This window comes from Salvia hispanica, chromosome 4 (assembly GCF_029641045.1).
Source record: "Salvia hispanica isolate PSC_SH4W2 chromosome 4, Shi_PSC_v1, whole genome shotgun sequence".
Taxonomy (NCBI): Eukaryota; Viridiplantae; Streptophyta; class Magnoliopsida; order Lamiales; family Lamiaceae; genus Salvia; species Salvia hispanica.
In genome coordinates, this window is record NC_142695.1 from 7602504 (window position 1) to 7619738 (window position 17235).

The window sequence follows — 17235 nt, forward strand, 5'->3', positions numbered from 1 at the left end:
AGAGAGGGTTGGATAGAAATCACCTCCCCCGCATAAAGCGGGGGGAACGGGCTGTTGTGGCAGCGGGCAGTGGATCAGGAACCTCCCCGGGTTCACTCCCAAGCTCAGGTGTTGGCTTCGCGGCTCCTCCAGCTTTGGCTGCTTTACACACTAGGGCATTCAGATTGCCCTGTTCAACAAACTGGGCAGCACACGAGTGTTCCTTTAGAAATGCATCGTCGAATCTTGCATTCCAATCCTTCCAAGTAGAAGCATTCAACTTCCTCTTAGGATCTCTGTAGAGTTTGGAGCCCTTCTTTGAACTCATGTAAAGCATGCAAACATCTGGACTTATACTCACGATGTCGTCGGCCAAAGTCCAACCAATCAACTCTTTTGGCCTCTTTAAAACTTTGGTTAGCTCTCCTTCTTGGCTCTTGTCTAGGCTACTGATCATAGCAATGGTCTCATTTGACTCCAAATTAGATGTATAAATCTCCAATGGTACCAAATCTTCTTTGGCTCTCGTGTTGGGCAGGTCATTCTGACTGGGCAGTTCCTTAGAATCGGACAATTTACATCTCTCGGGCGGGTTTGTGTGATCCCTCTTCTTGCACCAAGTCATGATTTCAACTTCTATCTCCTCATCACTAAGCCCTTGAGTGCTGAACAACTTGCATTCACTAAGTTCTTCAAGCTCAACTTTTTCGTCAATGGAGGGTAATGGATACATATCTTGCAAAAACTCAGCTTCAAGAAAGTTGGGACTCTTCAACTCTTTGATCAACTTCTCACGTTGGCCATTTTTCATATCACTATCGATGATAACAGGGAGAATGTCACTTTCCCCAACAAAAACATGCTTGAGGTTGGTGGGCAGCAGCTTCAACTCCAATTTTGGTGACCAAACTTCTGACGACACCAATTCCTCCTTTACGCTCAGACTGGGCAGTTCGCCTGGATCGGGCAGCTTGCTGGTAGACTTTGCATGCTTCAATTGGTTGCACCCTTTCATGATGGTCGCTTCTGGTCTCAAAGGCATGAGTGTAGGTCCATCGGGTGGAATGATGATGTGCTCTTCAATCTCCTCATTGCTATCCTCTTCATCTTCAAACCAAGGAGTCACCTGACTTGGGGAGTGTGTTGCACTGGGCAATCTAGGCCCCTGTTCCAATGTTTCCCCGGGTCCTCTGTTTGAGTCATTGTCGAATGAAGCTTTCAACTCTTTCCCGGACCTAAAGAGAATCTGATTAAAGGTCTCATTCCTTGGTGGTTGCACTTGAGCCGGAATTCCTCCACCATTCCCACGCATATCATTGATGGAAGTCGCCAATTGTGTCATTTGACATGCAAGATGATCAAGACTAATCATTTGCTCATATTGTTCGTCTTGCAACTCATGCACCACATTGTAATTGGCTTGCAAATTGTTTTGCATGAGTTGTTGGGATGTGATTAGATCCTCCATCATTTCTTCTAAGCACTTGGGCGGCATTGGCGAATGATTTGATTGATATTGGCCGAATTCTTGTGGCTGGAAATATGGATGGAAAGCACTTTGATCTGGAGGCCAATAAGCATAATTTTCGTCTGACCATTGGAAAGCTTGGTGATGTACTTGTGGTGGTGGACCTTGATATTGTTGGTTTGGATTGGTCCATTCAAAATAGGAGTAATCACCCCAGCCATGATCGTAAAGGTCTGTGAAATGATCCATGAAACCCCTTAATGTCGCACCACTCTCATCATTTTCTCTTGAATTGGTTTCCTCCAAACTTTCTGACACTTCAAACTGGGCATCTGTTGAACTGGGCAACTCGAGGAACTGCCCTGCTTATCTTCTCAAACCGGCTTCCTCGCGTAGCCTCTTCGGTATCTACTTAACTCCAATATCGAACAACAAACTTAGAGAAGAGGACCTGCTCATAACCTAAAAATAAAAGAGAAAAAACAAAAACAAAAAAAAAGTCAAAAACTATATACAATAAGTGTAGGAATACATAACAAGACAACAACACCGTTCCCCGGCACGAGCGCCATTTGAGAGGTCGGGATTTCGCACGCGTGTCGTAGGCACGTGTCCCTTCCTATTCAACAAGATTTATATGTTCCCACTTTCCAAAATACTATTAATTAGTATATGGTAAGTTAGGGTGTCGAACCCACGAGGAACGGTAGCATCCGTTGTGTATTTCCACACTTAGAAGGGTTTGGCGATGCCGCCACGCTCTAAATTGGGGGTGGGAACTAAACTACAAAATATAAATAACACTTAAGCTAGGATTGAGAACTAAAAGCGCAAATAACATGCAATTAAAAGAAAGCATTTAAACTGGAAAACAGACTGGGCAAGTTGGTAAACTGGGCAACTCAGCAGTGGTGAAAATAAGAACATTTCGGAAATGAAAAGAGAGCAACAACTTGCATGAGCATCCTAAGTTCAGAAAGCAAAAGGAACTAAGTTAAAAGACTAAGGAAAATAACTAAGTGTTGGCTCCTAAAAGAAAGCTAGAAAACTAGGATTGTGACACTTAAAAGTGGCTAAACTAATTTAATCCTAAAAGCTAAACTAAATAAGATGTAAATGGAGGGTGGAGTGCAGAACTTTACTAAGTTAAAAGGCTGTAAAAAGTGAAAAGAAAGCATGTACTTGTTGTCTCCCTAAACCCTATTACCCAAGGTGTAAAACCAATGGATAAAAGTCTACAACTAATGGTCCTTTCACTTAACTTCTAAAAGCTGATATCTCTCCTAAATCTACACTAAGGCCACGAAAATTAAGTGAGAGGAATGACTACTTGGCTGCTACATAATTAAAATGGCAAGAGAAACACAAGATCAACAAGTAAACTACCTAAACATGCATTGAAAACACCAAATGAAAAGCTGAAAATTAAAGCACTTAAACATTATAGAAAGAAGCTTCAAGAACTCTTAAACATGGTGAAGAGAAACTGATTTTAAAAGCTTGAAAAAGGTTTTAACTAAACAAGAACATAACCAACACTAGAACTAAACAACAAGCTAAACCGGATATAAAACAAGAACTAAACTTTAAAACACATTAAATACACAAACACTAACAGAATTACTACTGGAAATGAGCTTTTAAAACAAGAACAACAATAACTAAGAGTGAGATTGATGCAAAAGAACTACAAAGGTTAACAACAAGCAACTAGAGAAATTAAATACTACTAATAAATTACTACTACTTCAACCCATGGTGAACAATGATCTTGGCAGCCTTGAAGTTGAAATCTCTCTTCTTAAGGAAGAGAGAAAAGTTTTCTAGAGAGAGAAAGCTAAAACTAAACTAAAGAGTGATAAAGTTGCTAGTGGTTCCAAGCTAAGTTAAGTATTTTTTTACATATCTCTCATTTAACAAAAGATATTTCCATTTTCCCATGCCTTAGACGGAGGTGGACACGTGTTGCAAAAGGAAGCAGTCTTGTAATTGTGCTCAAGTGGCTTCATGCATTTTCCCGTCGGGTCCAGCTTGGGCAGTTTACCATTTCTCTGATTTTCTTCAAATTCTTGCACTTTTGCCTCCTTTTTGCATCACTCCACTACAAATGCCTTTCTACAATGCCTCCGATCCATTAGCTCAATTCTCTGCCAAAATAGCATCTTATCATGCAAATATCCAACTAATAAGTACGAAAAGTGATCAAATCCGAGTGACGAAAACTAGCCTATCAAACCTCCTCACACTTGGATCATACTTGTCCCAAGTATGTGGTTGGATTTTTCACTCAATAGCTAGTTTTAGTCACTCCCCTCTACTTTTTAAACACACTCACTAAATTAAACAAACACAAAACACCAAGACGTTTACAAGACAAACACACACAATGACTCAAGACACACACGAAAGACATACCAAGCAAGTTGTACGAAAAGCGTAATGATACCCCCAAGAACCAAGCTCAAAACAGATTTTTAAAACATAATTTTTTAAAACATAATTTTCTTCATCGAACAATGTGGTTCCAACCGTCGGTCTCATCAAGATAGCTAAGCACATACCACAAGCAAAAGATTCACTCCCTGACCCTCTCAAAATGTAAGGACAATTCTCTCGTTAATAATAATGAAAATGCAATCAAGGAGATATCACTTTATCACATGTAGCTCAAGAGGGTCTTTTACGGGATGTAATGGGGCTTGGGACCATTTAATATTATCGGTTAGATCCTAGGGGTCCTAAGCTATTGAGTGTAGTACACAAAAACTTGTGTTTATTCTCCAAAGGGGTACAGAGAAACTCCAAACACAATCACCCACAATCAAACCAAAAGTTAGAGAAGCACTTCATTTTCTTCTTTGTCTTCTCTTTTTTTTTTTTCCTTCTTGGATCTGCATCTTCCTTCTCTTTGATCTACCTTCCCACTCTTTCCTTTGCCATTTCCATTTTCTCTTTGTTTTGCTTCCTCTGTTTTTTCCTTTTTCTTTCTTTTCTTTTTCCTTCTTTTTTCTTCCCTTTTTTTTTTCATAACAGCCACTATTTCTTTTCTCTTTTTTTTTTGTGGGGGGAGGTAGATTTATTTGAATATTCACAAATGCTATCTCTTTTCCAAAAGTTGGTGATCATGTAGGAGCAATTAAGAACATTTATTTTGCACAAGAGGGAAACCATTTTCTAACTTAGAAAGAAATGTAGGCTCAAGGTTTCAAAGTGGCAACTAGGGGTAGCTCTTTTCGGTTGATGTAATCACAAAGAATAAGGCTCAATTTGGCTTTTCCTAGTGCCCTCTATCTATGCCATAGTGACCAAGCGATATCAACTATCATGCAATGCAATGTCATTCCACGCTCGAAAATATGTAGAAAGTGTTCTACTTTGAGGCTTTGAACCTTACCATTTGTGGGTTTTTATGCAAGTGATAGTGCTTCACATTTCCATCGTACTCAACTTCATTCAATCAAAACCGCAAGTTCTTGAATAATTTTTCAAAACAAAGCAAGTCATTTTTTTTATACGATTCAACAAGTCAATTTTTTTTCATTTTTTTGCTACGATTCAATAGGGGGATCATTACCAAATCATGCATCTAGGCTTGGAAAAAAGATAAAACACGCACTTTACAAAAACAACACAACACAACACGAACGAACAACAAAACAAACCCCCTCCTCACACTTAGACCTTGCTTGCCCTCAAGCAAGTTTGGTTGAAATGTTGGAAAAGAAAACAAATCACATAAAACTTCAAAAACTAAGAACGACACACAAGAATCCAACCTCCTCACACTTGGGCATTGCTTGCTCGAGAACAAGTAGACCAAGTGTTTAGAGAAAGATTACTAACAACACATAACAATCACGAAGGCCGGCAAGGCCACAAAGCATGCATCAAGGCCGACAAGGCCACAATAACATTTTCACTTTAAGTAAACACATACACTAGGCATACAACACATATATACAACAAATAAAAGAGAGGGTTGGATAGAAATCACCTCCCCCGCATAAAGCGGGGGGAACGGGCTGTTGTGGCAGCGGGCAGTGGATCAGGAACCTCCCCGGGTTCACTCCCAAGCTCAGGTGTTGGCTTCGCGGCTCCTCCAGCTTTGGCTGCTTTACACACTAGGGCATTCAGATTGCCCTGTTCAACAAACTGGGCAGCACACGAGTGTTCCTTTAGAAATGCATCGTCGAATCTTGCATTCCAATCCTTCCAAGTAGAAGCATTCAACTTCCTCTTAGGATCTCTGTAGAGTTTGGAGCCCTTCTTTGAACTCATGTAAAGCATGCAAACATCTGGACTTATACTCACGATGTCGTCGGCCAAAGTCCAACCAATCAACTCTTTTGGCCTCTTTAAAACTTTGGTTAGCTCTCCTTCTTGGCTCTTGTCTAGGCTACTGATCATAGCAATGGTCTCATTTGACTCCAAATTAGATGTATAAATCTCCAATGGTACCAAATCTTCTTTGGCTCTCGTGTTGGGCAGGTCATTCTGACTGGGCAGTTCCTTAGAATCGGACAATTTACATCTCTCGGGCGGGTTTGTGTGATCCCTCTTCTTGCACCAAGTCATGATTTCAACTTCTATCTCCTCATCACTAAGCCCTTGAGTGCTGAACAACTTGCATTCACTAAGTTCTTCAAGCTCAACTTTTTCGTCAATGGAGGGTAATGGATACATATCTTGCAAAAACTCAGCTTCAAGAAAGTTGGGACTCTTCAACTCTTTGATCAACTTCTCACGTTGGCCATTTTTCATATCACTATCGATGATAACAGGGAGAATGTCACTTTCCCCAACAAAAACATGCTTGAGGTTGGTGGGCAGCAGCTTCAACTCCAATTTTGGTGACCAAACTTCTGACGACACCAATTCCTCCTTTACGCTCAGACTGGGCAGTTCGCCTGGATCGGGCAGCTTGCTGGTAGACTTTGCATGCTTCAATTGGTTGCACCCTTTCATGATGGTCGCTTCTGGTCTCAAAGGCATGAGTGTAGGTCCATCGGGTGGAATGATGATGTGCTCTTCAATCTCCTCATTGCTATCCTCTTCATCTTCAAACCAAGGAGTCACCTGACTTGGGGAGTGTGTTGCACTGGGCAATCTAGGCCCCTGTTCCAATGTTTCCCCGGGTCCTCTGTTTGAGTCATTGTCGAATGAAGCTTTCAACTCTTTCCCGGACCTAAAGAGAATCTGATTAAAGGTCTCATTCCTTGGTGGTTGCACTTGAGCCGGAATTCCTCCACCATTCCCACGCATATCATTGATGGAAGTCGCCAATTGTGTCATTTGACATGCAAGATGATCAAGACTAATCATTTGCTCATATTGTTCGTCTTGCAACTCATGCACCACATTGTAATTGGCTTGCAAATTGTTTTGCATGAGTTGTTGGGATGTGATTAGATCCTCCATCATTTCTTCTAAGCACTTGGGCGGCATTGGCGAATGATTTGATTGATATTGGCCGAATTCTTGTGGCTGGAAATATGGATGGAAAGCACTTTGATCTGGAGGCCAATAAGCATAATTTTCGTCTGACCATTGGAAAGCTTGGTGATGTACTTGTGGTGGTGGACCTTGATATTGTTGGTTTGGATTGGTCCATTCAAAATAGGAGTAATCACCCCAGCCATGATCGTAAAGGTCTGTGAAATGATCCATGAAACCCCTTAATGTCGCACCACTCTCATCATTTTCTCTTGAATTGGTTTCCTCCAAACTTTCTGACACTTCAAACTGGGCATCTGTTGAACTGGGCAACTCGAGGAACTGCCCTGCTTATCTTCTCAAACCGGCTTCCTCGCGTAGCCTCTTCGGTATCTACTTAACTCCAATATCGAACAACAAACTTAGAGAAGAGGACCTGCTCATAACCTAAAAATAAAAGAGAAAAAACAAAAACAAAAAAAAAGTCAAAAACTATATACAATAAGTGTAGGAATACATAACAAGACAACAACACCGTTCCCCGGCACGAGCGCCATTTGAGAGGTCGGGATTTCGCACGCGTGTCGTAGGCACGTGTCCCTTCCTATTCAACAAGATTTATATGTTCCCACTTTCCAAAATACTATTAATTAGTATATGGTAAGTTAGGGTGTCGAACCCACGAGGAACGGTAGCATCCGTTGTGTATTTCCACACTTAGAAGGGTTTGGCGATGCCGCCACGCTCTAAATTGGGGGTGGGAACTAAACTACAAAATATAAATAACACTTAAGCTAGGATTGAGAACTAAAAGCGCAAATAACATGCAATTAAAAGAAAGCATTTAAACTGGAAAACAGACTGGGCAAGTTGGTAAACTGGGCAACTCAGCAGTGGTGAAAATAAGAACATTTCGGAAATGAAAAGAGAGCAACAACTTGCATGAGCATCCTAAGTTCAGAAAGCAAAAGGAACTAAGTTAAAAGACTAAGGAAAATAACTAAGTGTTGGCTCCTAAAAGAAAGCTAGAAAACTAGGATTGTGACACTTAAAAGTGGCTAAACTAATTTAATCCTAAAAGCTAAACTAAATAAGATGTAAATGGAGGGTGGAGTGCAGAACTTTACTAAGTTAAAAGGCTGTAAAAAGTGAAAAGAAAGCATGTACTTGTTGTCTCCCTAAACCCTATTACCCAAGGTGTAAAACCAATGGATAAAAGTCTACAACTAATGGTCCTTTCACTTAACTTCTAAAAGCTGATATCTCTCCTAAATCTACACTAAGGCCACGAAAATTAAGTGAGAGGAATGACTACTTGGCTGCTACATAATTAAAATGGCAAGAGAAACACAAGATCAACAAGTAAACTACCTAAACATGCATTGAAAACACCAAATGAAAAGCTGAAAATTAAAGCACTTAAACATTATAGAAAGAAGCTTCAAGAACTCTTAAACATGGTGAAGAGAAACTGATTTTAAAAGCTTGAAAAAGGTTTTAACTAAACAAGAACATAACCAACACTAGAACTAAACAACAAGCTAAACCGGATATAAAACAAGAACTAAACTTTAAAACACATTAAATACACAAACACTAACAGAATTACTACTGGAAATGAGCTTTTAAAACAAGAACAACAATAACTAAGAGTGAGATTGATGCAAAAGAACTACAAAGGTTAACAACAAGCAACTAGAGAAATTAAATACTACTAATAAATTACTACTACTTCAACCCATGGTGAACAATGATCTTGGCAGCCTTGAAGTTGAAATCTCTCTTCTTAAGGAAGAGAGAAAAGTTTTCTAGAGAGAGAAAGCTAAAACTAAACTAAAGAGTGATAAAGTTGCTAGTGGTTCCAAGCTAAGTTAAGTATTTTTTTACATATCTCTCATTTAACAAAAGATATTTCCATTTTCCCATGCCTTAGACGGAGGTGGACACGTGTTGCAAAAGGAAGCAGTCTTGTAATTGTGCTCAAGTGGCTTCATGCATTTTCCCGTCGGGTCCAGCTTGGCCAAGCTGACAGCTTGGGCAGTTTACCATTTCTCTGATTTTCTTCAAATTCTTGCACTTTTGCCTCCTTTTTGCATCACTCCACTACAAATGCCTTTCTACAATGCCTCCGATCCATTAGCTCAATCCCTGCCAAAATAGCATCTTATCATGCAAATATCCAACTAATAAGTACGAAAAGTGATCAAATCCGAGTGACGAAAACTAGCCTATCAGCGAGCTATCACCTTTAGTTCATGTATTTCAAATAAGTCTCAAATCATGGATCAAAATATGCATGTTCTCACGTTTCCCTTTCCCATCGATTATTTTCAATATTCCCATTCAAAAATCAAAGTACGATTATCATATCGTTTTTATTCACACAACAACTCTAGGTTTAACATCAAATCGTGTCACGCATGAGTGTTTTCCACACACCACACATGTGCACGCCTACTGAGGCGTGCACACACACATACACACGGTCACAACACATACACACGCATCCCAATTCACCGATTAATTTCCCCTTCACTCGTTCTAAATGCATGTGGACTCAAGAACACCGATTGATCGGTAGAAGAAGAGAAGATCAAAAATAAAAATACCTTTTTAATAGAACAATCGGTAGAAAACAAGTAGGATCTTGATTCTTCAACAAATTCTCGAATTGCAGCTTCAATCCTTCTCCAAAAGATGAAGTATTCATGGAGAAAGTAGGAGAAAAATTTGAGAGAGTAGGGAGAGAGGAGAGAACGACGTGAGAGAGTGGGGGGGGGCGATTTATGATGCTAGGGTTTTGGGTTCTCACTCTTATTTATAGAGTGCAATATATAATCCAATAATTAAATAAATAAAGATTTGGAAGAGATTTGTTGGTTGAAGTTGGCGTGAATTACTAGGAAAAAATAGGAGATTTCGAATTCTAGGCTATTAAATTAGCCTAAGATTTAATTTGAATATTTCACGAAGTAGAATAAAATATCACGGAGCAAGAAAATAATAAATATTCTCCCCAATTAAATAGGAATAGGCGTGAATTTCACTTCTCTCCACAAAGAATTAATTAAAATCCTAATTTAAATAGGATATGACAAGATCTTCTTAGATTTGACAAGATATGCTAGGATATTTGAATTTATTTATGGAAGAGAATAAACAAGGGATCAAATAATATAACAATAAAATCCCTTCTCCCATAAATTAGAAGATTTCGAAAATCTCCATGAAACAAGAGGGGTTTCGAATTCTTCATAGAATAAATAGGAATATTTGGACTTTGGATTTAATTTGGATAATTATCCTAAGCAATAATTAAATCCAAGAAAAATAGGATTTCTTTCCAATAATTAGGAGGGGTCGAAAATTCCACATAATTAAATAATGCTCATATTTAATTCTCACTCATCCCTTAGGAAAATAATTCACCACAATATTATTTCACCCCGCATCAAAATATCCGCAAATTCGAATTTCCACCTCCACTTCACATTTTCCAATGACTTTGACCATTCCACGGCCACGTCATATTTTCCACCATGTTGACTATTCAATAACCACGTCACATATTCAACAAGTTTGACGATTCAATTCAAACTCAACTCCATATCGCAATTAGGTCACAAGAACCTTGCAATAAATCACTCGTCATTTAATTCCACATATCATAGCATTAAAAGCATTTAATGCAAAAATTTCCACGTCACAAAAATTAGGGTTCGAAAAAGCGGGGCGTTATAGTAGTACTCCACATTTATTCTGTACTAGTAGCATTTACTCCATCCATTCTACAATAAGAGTTACACTTTGTCATTTTAGTCCGTCTAATAATAAGAGTCACATTTTACTTTTACCATAAATGGTAAGTAGGTCTCACGTTCCATTAACTCACTTCATTCATTTTATTATAAAATTAATATAAAAATAGGTTACATGTTTCACTAACTTTTTCAACCCATTATTATTTATATTTCTTAAAATCTGTGTCCGACATGAGTCATATTGTGAGATAGAAGGAGTATTTAGTGTTTCCCTCTTACTAGATTACAACAACAATCTAGCCATCGAAATATTAAAAGGAGTGTTTGGTTTGTAAGATTGTGTCTGGTAGAGCTGCCCAAGGTTTACCGAATCGGCGGTTAAAACCGAAACCGTAACCGGCAGTTACGGTTCCGAACCGAAACCACAAAAAATATCCCGAACCGAAACCGTGAATTTTAGAACCGTGGTTCGGTTCAGGTTCCAAATTTTTCGAACCGAAACCACGATCGAACCGCCGGTTCCGGACGGTTTCGAACCGGCGGTTTCACGGTTCCGAACCGCCAATGCAATGATAAATTTAAACATAGTTAATCCTTATATTAAAACTATACTCCATTGAATAAAACATTGTTAAATGATCCGGTTTATGAGTTTTATACTTATATAAGTAACTTTCATTTTAAGATTTGGTAATATCCGTAGAAATAATAATGTGGGACAAAATTTTGTAGCGAAAATAACTTTATAATACTATTTGGTAAAATTGGATGGTAATTTGGAAAACATAAGAGAAAAGATAATCAAATAAAAATAACTAAATTACAAGATGGAGTCTATGGAGTATGGTTATGGTAATAACTTTATAATACTATTTCCGATTTTATTAATTAACATAGTTTTTTTTACGTATGGAGTCTATGGAGTATGGATCATTAGTAATAAATATCTATCGAACATTTTCTAATAAAGCTTAGAAGAATTGATTACTTTAAATAAAGCATAATACTCAAATTAATATTGGTTAATGAATTTGTAGTCTTCAAAATTGATTAGTTGAGTCTTCAAAATTGATTGGTTGGCCGTGGGCGATGGCTGCACTATTCAAAATTGATTGCACAAAACACAATTTCTTTTATTTTTATTTATTTATTTATTTTGTTCTTAAATGTTGATTTTAAATTCAAATTGGATCTCATTTCTCTGTATTTTTATCTATAAATACTCCTCTCTATCCTCACTTACACTCACCTCATTTTCGTGTTAACAAGAATTTCTCTCTTCAATTTAAACTATCCATTTCTTTGTTCCAATTTATTTTATAATTTCAAACTATATGGCAAAAAAAATTAAGGAAAAAAACCGTAAAACCGCGAAACCGAACCTAAACCGCTACGAACCGTTCAAAAACCGGCGGTTCGGAACCGAAACCGAAACCGCCGGTTTTCGAACCGAAACCGAAACCGTGAAACAGCCTCACGGTTCGGTTCCGGTTCTATATTTTCCAAAACCGGAACCGGCGGTTCATGAACCGTGGGCAGGTCTAGTGTCTGGGATTAAATTTGTAGTGTGTTTGGTTCATAAGATTCAATCTCACTACTCGATCTTAGATGAATAATCATGGCATAATTACTCTTAGCTAACCCTTTGTAACTAAAATAATCTCACAACTCAATCTTAGATTATATCTTGGTATTATTTTATCTTGGCAACTGAACACCACCAAAGAGAATAACACGAAGGGTAATTAGAACTGAACCGGTTTGTGATGTGATTGTCTGTATAGCTTTATTGTTTCTTTTTCATATGCTACTAATACCATTCAGTGGAAACAAGAAAAGAGTTGAGGATTCCCTTACACCAAAACTGAAATCTCGAAATTAATTAGTGTTTCAGACTTCAGTTGAGTTGAAAGACGAGCAATGGAAGCGGTGTCCATTGTTTTAACCACACTAAATGCGTTGCTGTCAGAGAAAGACAAGTTCTTAAACGGCGTTGTAAAGGATGTGAAGGAGCTGGAGAATCAGCTGAGAGAGATGAAGTATCTCCTCAAAGACGCTAGCAGTAAGCCGCATCAATGCGAGAGCGTGCGCGGCTGGATAAGCGACGCGAGAGATCTCGCATACGCAGCTGAAGACGCAATCGCAGTATACGCCGTCGAGAGCTATTCCCATTGGTGGAGACGATATGCCGGAATCTATCCACTCCACCACCTGCAGTCCGAGATCTCTTGCATCAAGTCCTCCATAGCAGGACTCCGAGAAAGCATGCAAGACTACGGCATAAAGAGCATCTTAGACATAGACAGAGCCGGAAGCTCTGACTTAAACTGGTCCAGGAGAACGTTCCCTGATTTTCTCGTGGAAGACTGTTTTGTGGGGAAGGAGGATGAGCTGAGAACGCTTGTTTCTCGGCTAGTCGGCGGCGACAGCCACAGAGTTATTTCAGTATGGGGCATGGGTGGCATAGGCAAAACCACAATTGCCAAAAATGCGTACAATCACAGGACTGTGACAAGTTTCTTTGAATCTTTCGCGTGGGTTTGTGTTACTCAAAAGTGTAACGTTCGATCAGTTTTGGAGGATGTTCTGAAGCAGCTAGCGCCAGAGAGTGTGGGAGGCGTTTCGAGTCTTGGTGATATGCAGTTGAATCAGCAGCTCTGTCAGATACAAAGTGCTAAGCGATGCCTGATTGTTCTCGACGATATCTGGGAGACTTGTCACTGGGATGGCCTCAAACATGCCTTCCTTGCCCGCACCTCGCAAAGCAAAATCTTGATCACCACGCGCAAACAAGCTATAGTAGAGTTAGGGATTTATTATGTGTCTAGGATGGAAGTTGAGCTTCTAAAAGAGGATGATGCTTGGGACTTACTCAAGAAGAAGACATTTCCCCCTGACATCAATCCAGGTAATTTATCAATAATTGCAAGTGTTGTTTATATGAAGAGAATCTGAATTTAACTTGTGTTTTTTTTTCAATACAGAGTTCGTACGTGAAGAATCTACGTGCACACTTGGGAAGCAAATGGTAAAGAAATGTGGTTATTTGCCTCTAGCAATCTCTTTACTTGGAGGGGTTTTGAGTGAGAGAAATTCAACGAGAGAGTGGGAGTTGGTGAATGAAAATATGGATGCATACTTATACAACGTCGGAGATGGAGATGGAAATGAAAGTAAACTGGAAGCGGTAGTAAATTTAAGTTATGATGATTTACCTTATGATTTGAAGTTGTGCTTTCTGTATTTGGGTGTATTGAGAGATGGCGAAAGCATGGCTGCTGTTAATCTATACAGAATGTGGATATCACAGGGCATGATTTCAGAGGAGAATAGTGATAAATCTCCGATGGAGCTTGCAGAGGACTACTTAAGACAGCTGGTCTCGAAGAGCATTGTCCAAGCCAAACGTAAAGATGCCAGACACAGAACGAAATTCACGTCATGCAACCTTCATTGTGTAGTAAGAAAGCTATGTTTGTCGATGGGGAAAAAGGAGCACTACCAGGTGCAAACTCTCGAGTACACAGGTGGAAGATTCAGTTCCTTTCTAGATCATGCCCTGTCGCGTGTTAAAACGCGACATTTGGTTATCCATTTCAAAGCAGAGTTGCAAGAAGATGATGGTGAATGTAATGATCAACTTGGAAAAGAAGATAGTTGCAAGCATTTAAGGTCACTTCATTTACATAATGATATAACAGGGAGGGTAAATATTGAGCTTCCAAGCTCAGTTGATTTTCGAAGATTCAAATCACTCAGAAGTCTAGCTTTCGAGGGATTCAAATTTGTACGAGGAAAGCTACCAAGAGGGGTTACTCGTCTTGTTCACCTCAGAAATCTGCGTTTCCGGAAATGTGAACTTGATGAGCTACAATCTTCCATAAGCAACCTGGTCTACTTAGAAATCCTTGATTTCCTGATATCTAAGAATACTAAAATTCCAAATGTTTTGAAGAAGATGGTCCGGTTAAAACAACTGCTCCTTCCTCGGTATGACAGGGAAAGAATTGGGGATTATCGATTGAAATTGGATAAGGGTTTAGATCAGTTGGAGGCTCTACAGGGGCTGAACAGTTTAGTGCATGAGAATAGTTGTTATACGAGAATGAAGAAGCTCCAACGTTTCTCAGCGTATGTATTTGACAAGGAAAGCTATACAGCTATTATGAACGCCATTGATTCAAACTGGGAAAGGTTGGTGTACACTTATATAGTAGTGGAAGAAGGTTGGGAGTTCACATCAATGAACTTGAACCAAGCGTTCACATGCCGGAATCTTACTGACTTGGTGATTTATGCTCATTTGGGGAGGCTACTAACGGAGTGCAGGAGCAACATCATTTGCTCAAACATAGCAATATTATGCTTGAACAAATGCAAAATTGAGGAAGATCCATTGGAGGTACTCGGAAACCTTGCTTCCTTGAAACGCCTGTGTTTCCACTTGGGATCATTCATCGGTGAAAGGATGAGGTGCCCTGCATCCAGTTTTCCTTGCCTCCAGGTGTTTGAACTGAATGACTTGCAAGAGTTGAGGGAGTGGAAAGTTGATGAAGGTGCCATGCCTCTTCTATTGCATTTGTATATTCGCCGTTGTCTTGGTATGGAGATGGTTCCACAAGGATTGATTGCTATGTCTAATCTTCAAGATCTGATCATTGAAGGAATGCCAGAATTGGGAAGAAGGGTTATGTCTGATAATGGTGGTAGAGAAGGAGAGGATTTCCACAAAGTTCGCCATGTCAGTAAAATTACCATCAAATAATATGTACTCTGCTCTGGTAAGTGGTAGTGCTTCTTCTACTACTCCCATTTTTAGCTTTTTCAGTAAGAGACCATTCCCTATGTTGAGTGATTTGATGAGACAGATATTTGTGAATGAACCAACAGAGATCATCAGATGTAATGAAGATGCTTTGTGCATGTTAGGAATAATTGAAACAATTTGTCTTGACTACTACAAACTACAGTAATTACTATTGAACAAATGAACAGAAGAATTATTAAAGCAAGTTGCATTGAACACCTTAGCTAAAACTTATAATTGGGGTTTCATGCATTAGGGAAATGCAAGTTGCATTGACCACTTCCATTTGGGTAAAGCTTATAAATATGGGACAATCATACATACTCATCAAGGTTTCTCATTCTCAATTAAGTGGAGTAATTGGTTTCTGAGCTGTGAGGAATTCATTGGATTCAACGATTGTGAAATTGCGCAGATTGAATGGACCTTTTATCTACGTTGCCGGGTGAGTGTTTATCGGAGATTCTGCAGCGAACTTCGCCTGCGGATGCCATGAGATTCGCTACGGTCTCAAAAGGGTTGAAATCCGCGGCTGATTCCGACGCTGTTTGGGACGGATTTCTGCCGGAGGATTGGCCGGAAATTATATCAAGATCTGTATCTCTGGTAGTTTACGCCACGAAGAAAGAGCTATACTTGAGCCTTTGCAACTCTCCCATTCTTATCGATGCTGGGAAATTGGTATCATTCCATCCTTCACTTTGGGGTTTTCTGTCATTGATTTTTCATTATTTGTGCAGAAATGAATTGGTCAAATAATGCATATTATACAAATTCTTCCTTCAATTAGTTTTATGGGATATGAATGAAAAATAAGAGAACAATAATTTTAGTTTAGCAATTTGTTGGATTGGATTTATTTCCAATATTAATACATTAGTTTTAAACATAGTACAACTTACAAAATTATTTTATCGAAAATTAAGTTTTGATTAAGTGCTATAATCCTTACATAATTTGAAACAGAGCTTTTGTCTGGAAAGAAAGAAGGGGAAGAAGTGCTACATGGTGGGAGCAAAGGAGCTGGGAATTATCTGGTGTGGCGACACCTCAGGTTTCTGGGAGCTGACACCCCATCCAGATTCAAGGTCCCTTCTTCACAATCCCACATTTTTCAATGAAACATGGTTTCGTTTAACCATTGTCCAATTGCAGATTCTCAGAGGTTGCTCTGTTAAACGAAGTTTTCTGGCTTGAAATCAGAGGCACCATAAACACACGGATGCTATCCTCCCACACTGTCTACGGATGTTATCTCGTCTTCAAGCTAGACCAGAGTCCTCGCGGACTCCAATCAGCAAATGCGTTTGTGAGATTCACGAATGATGAAGTCGACGGTGATGATGAGAGGGCAGCTATTCTGGATCACTTCGAGCGGGAGAATGGTCGTGACCGATGCAGAGGGAGTGGCAAGGGGCCGGTAAGGATAGGCGACGGCTTGACAGAGATTTCGAAGGTGCACCTGCAATGCCCCAGCAGATCTCAGCAGCGGGAGAGTGGAAGAGTAGCTGTTGGGAGAGGTGATGGATGGATGGAGGTGGAGTTGGATAGCTTCTATAACGATGGAGGTGACGACGGCGTGGTGGAGACATGGCTGATGGGGAAGGATGGCTCTCAAATGAAGTCGGGTCTCATCGTTGAGGGCATTGAGTTTAGGCCTAAGCCATGACTCCTTTCTGCATTTTCCAATTCTTAGACTAATGCTTCATTGCCTTGTGTAATAGATATACACTTCGTTTCAAGGATTTGAGGTACTTTCATTGAACTTGTTGGTTACATATTTTAAA

The 17235-nt window shown here is 39.5% G+C and overlaps 1 protein-coding gene across 2 annotated transcripts; it reads left to right on the forward strand.

The window, feature by feature from the left end:
* Window positions 1-12544: 12544 nt before the first annotated feature.
* Window positions 12545-17235, forward strand: LOC125193639 (F-box protein PP2-B11-like). 2 transcript variants are annotated; one of them, XM_089057093.1, is made up of 4 exons: window positions 15285-15422; window positions 15864-16129; window positions 16415-16536; window positions 16604-17235. In XM_089057093.1, exons 2-4 carry the CDS (start codon window positions 15869-15871, stop codon window positions 17115-17117), a joined length of 897 nt encoding a protein of 298 aa, XP_088913219.1. In that variant the 5' UTR covers window positions 15285-15422; window positions 15864-15868; the 3' UTR covers window positions 17118-17235. The 2 variants fall into 2 exon arrangements, with proteins under 2 accessions (XP_047947429.2, XP_088913219.1); XM_048091472.2 differs by lacking the exons at window positions 16415-16536; window positions 16604-17235 and adding an exon at window positions 12545-13549 and having other exon boundaries at window positions 13626-15422; window positions 15864-16003.

Excerpts from the sequence above, each read along its gene's own strand:
- LOC125193639 (XM_048091472.2), top strand. The coding sequence starts at position 12,562 with ATGGAAGCGGTGTCCATTGTTTTAACCACACTAAATGCGTTGCTGTCA. Across the intron at positions 13,550-13,625 it reads TCCCCCTGACATCAATCCAG|AGTTCGTACGTGAAGAATCT; the intron begins GTAATTTATCAA and ends TTTTCAATACAG.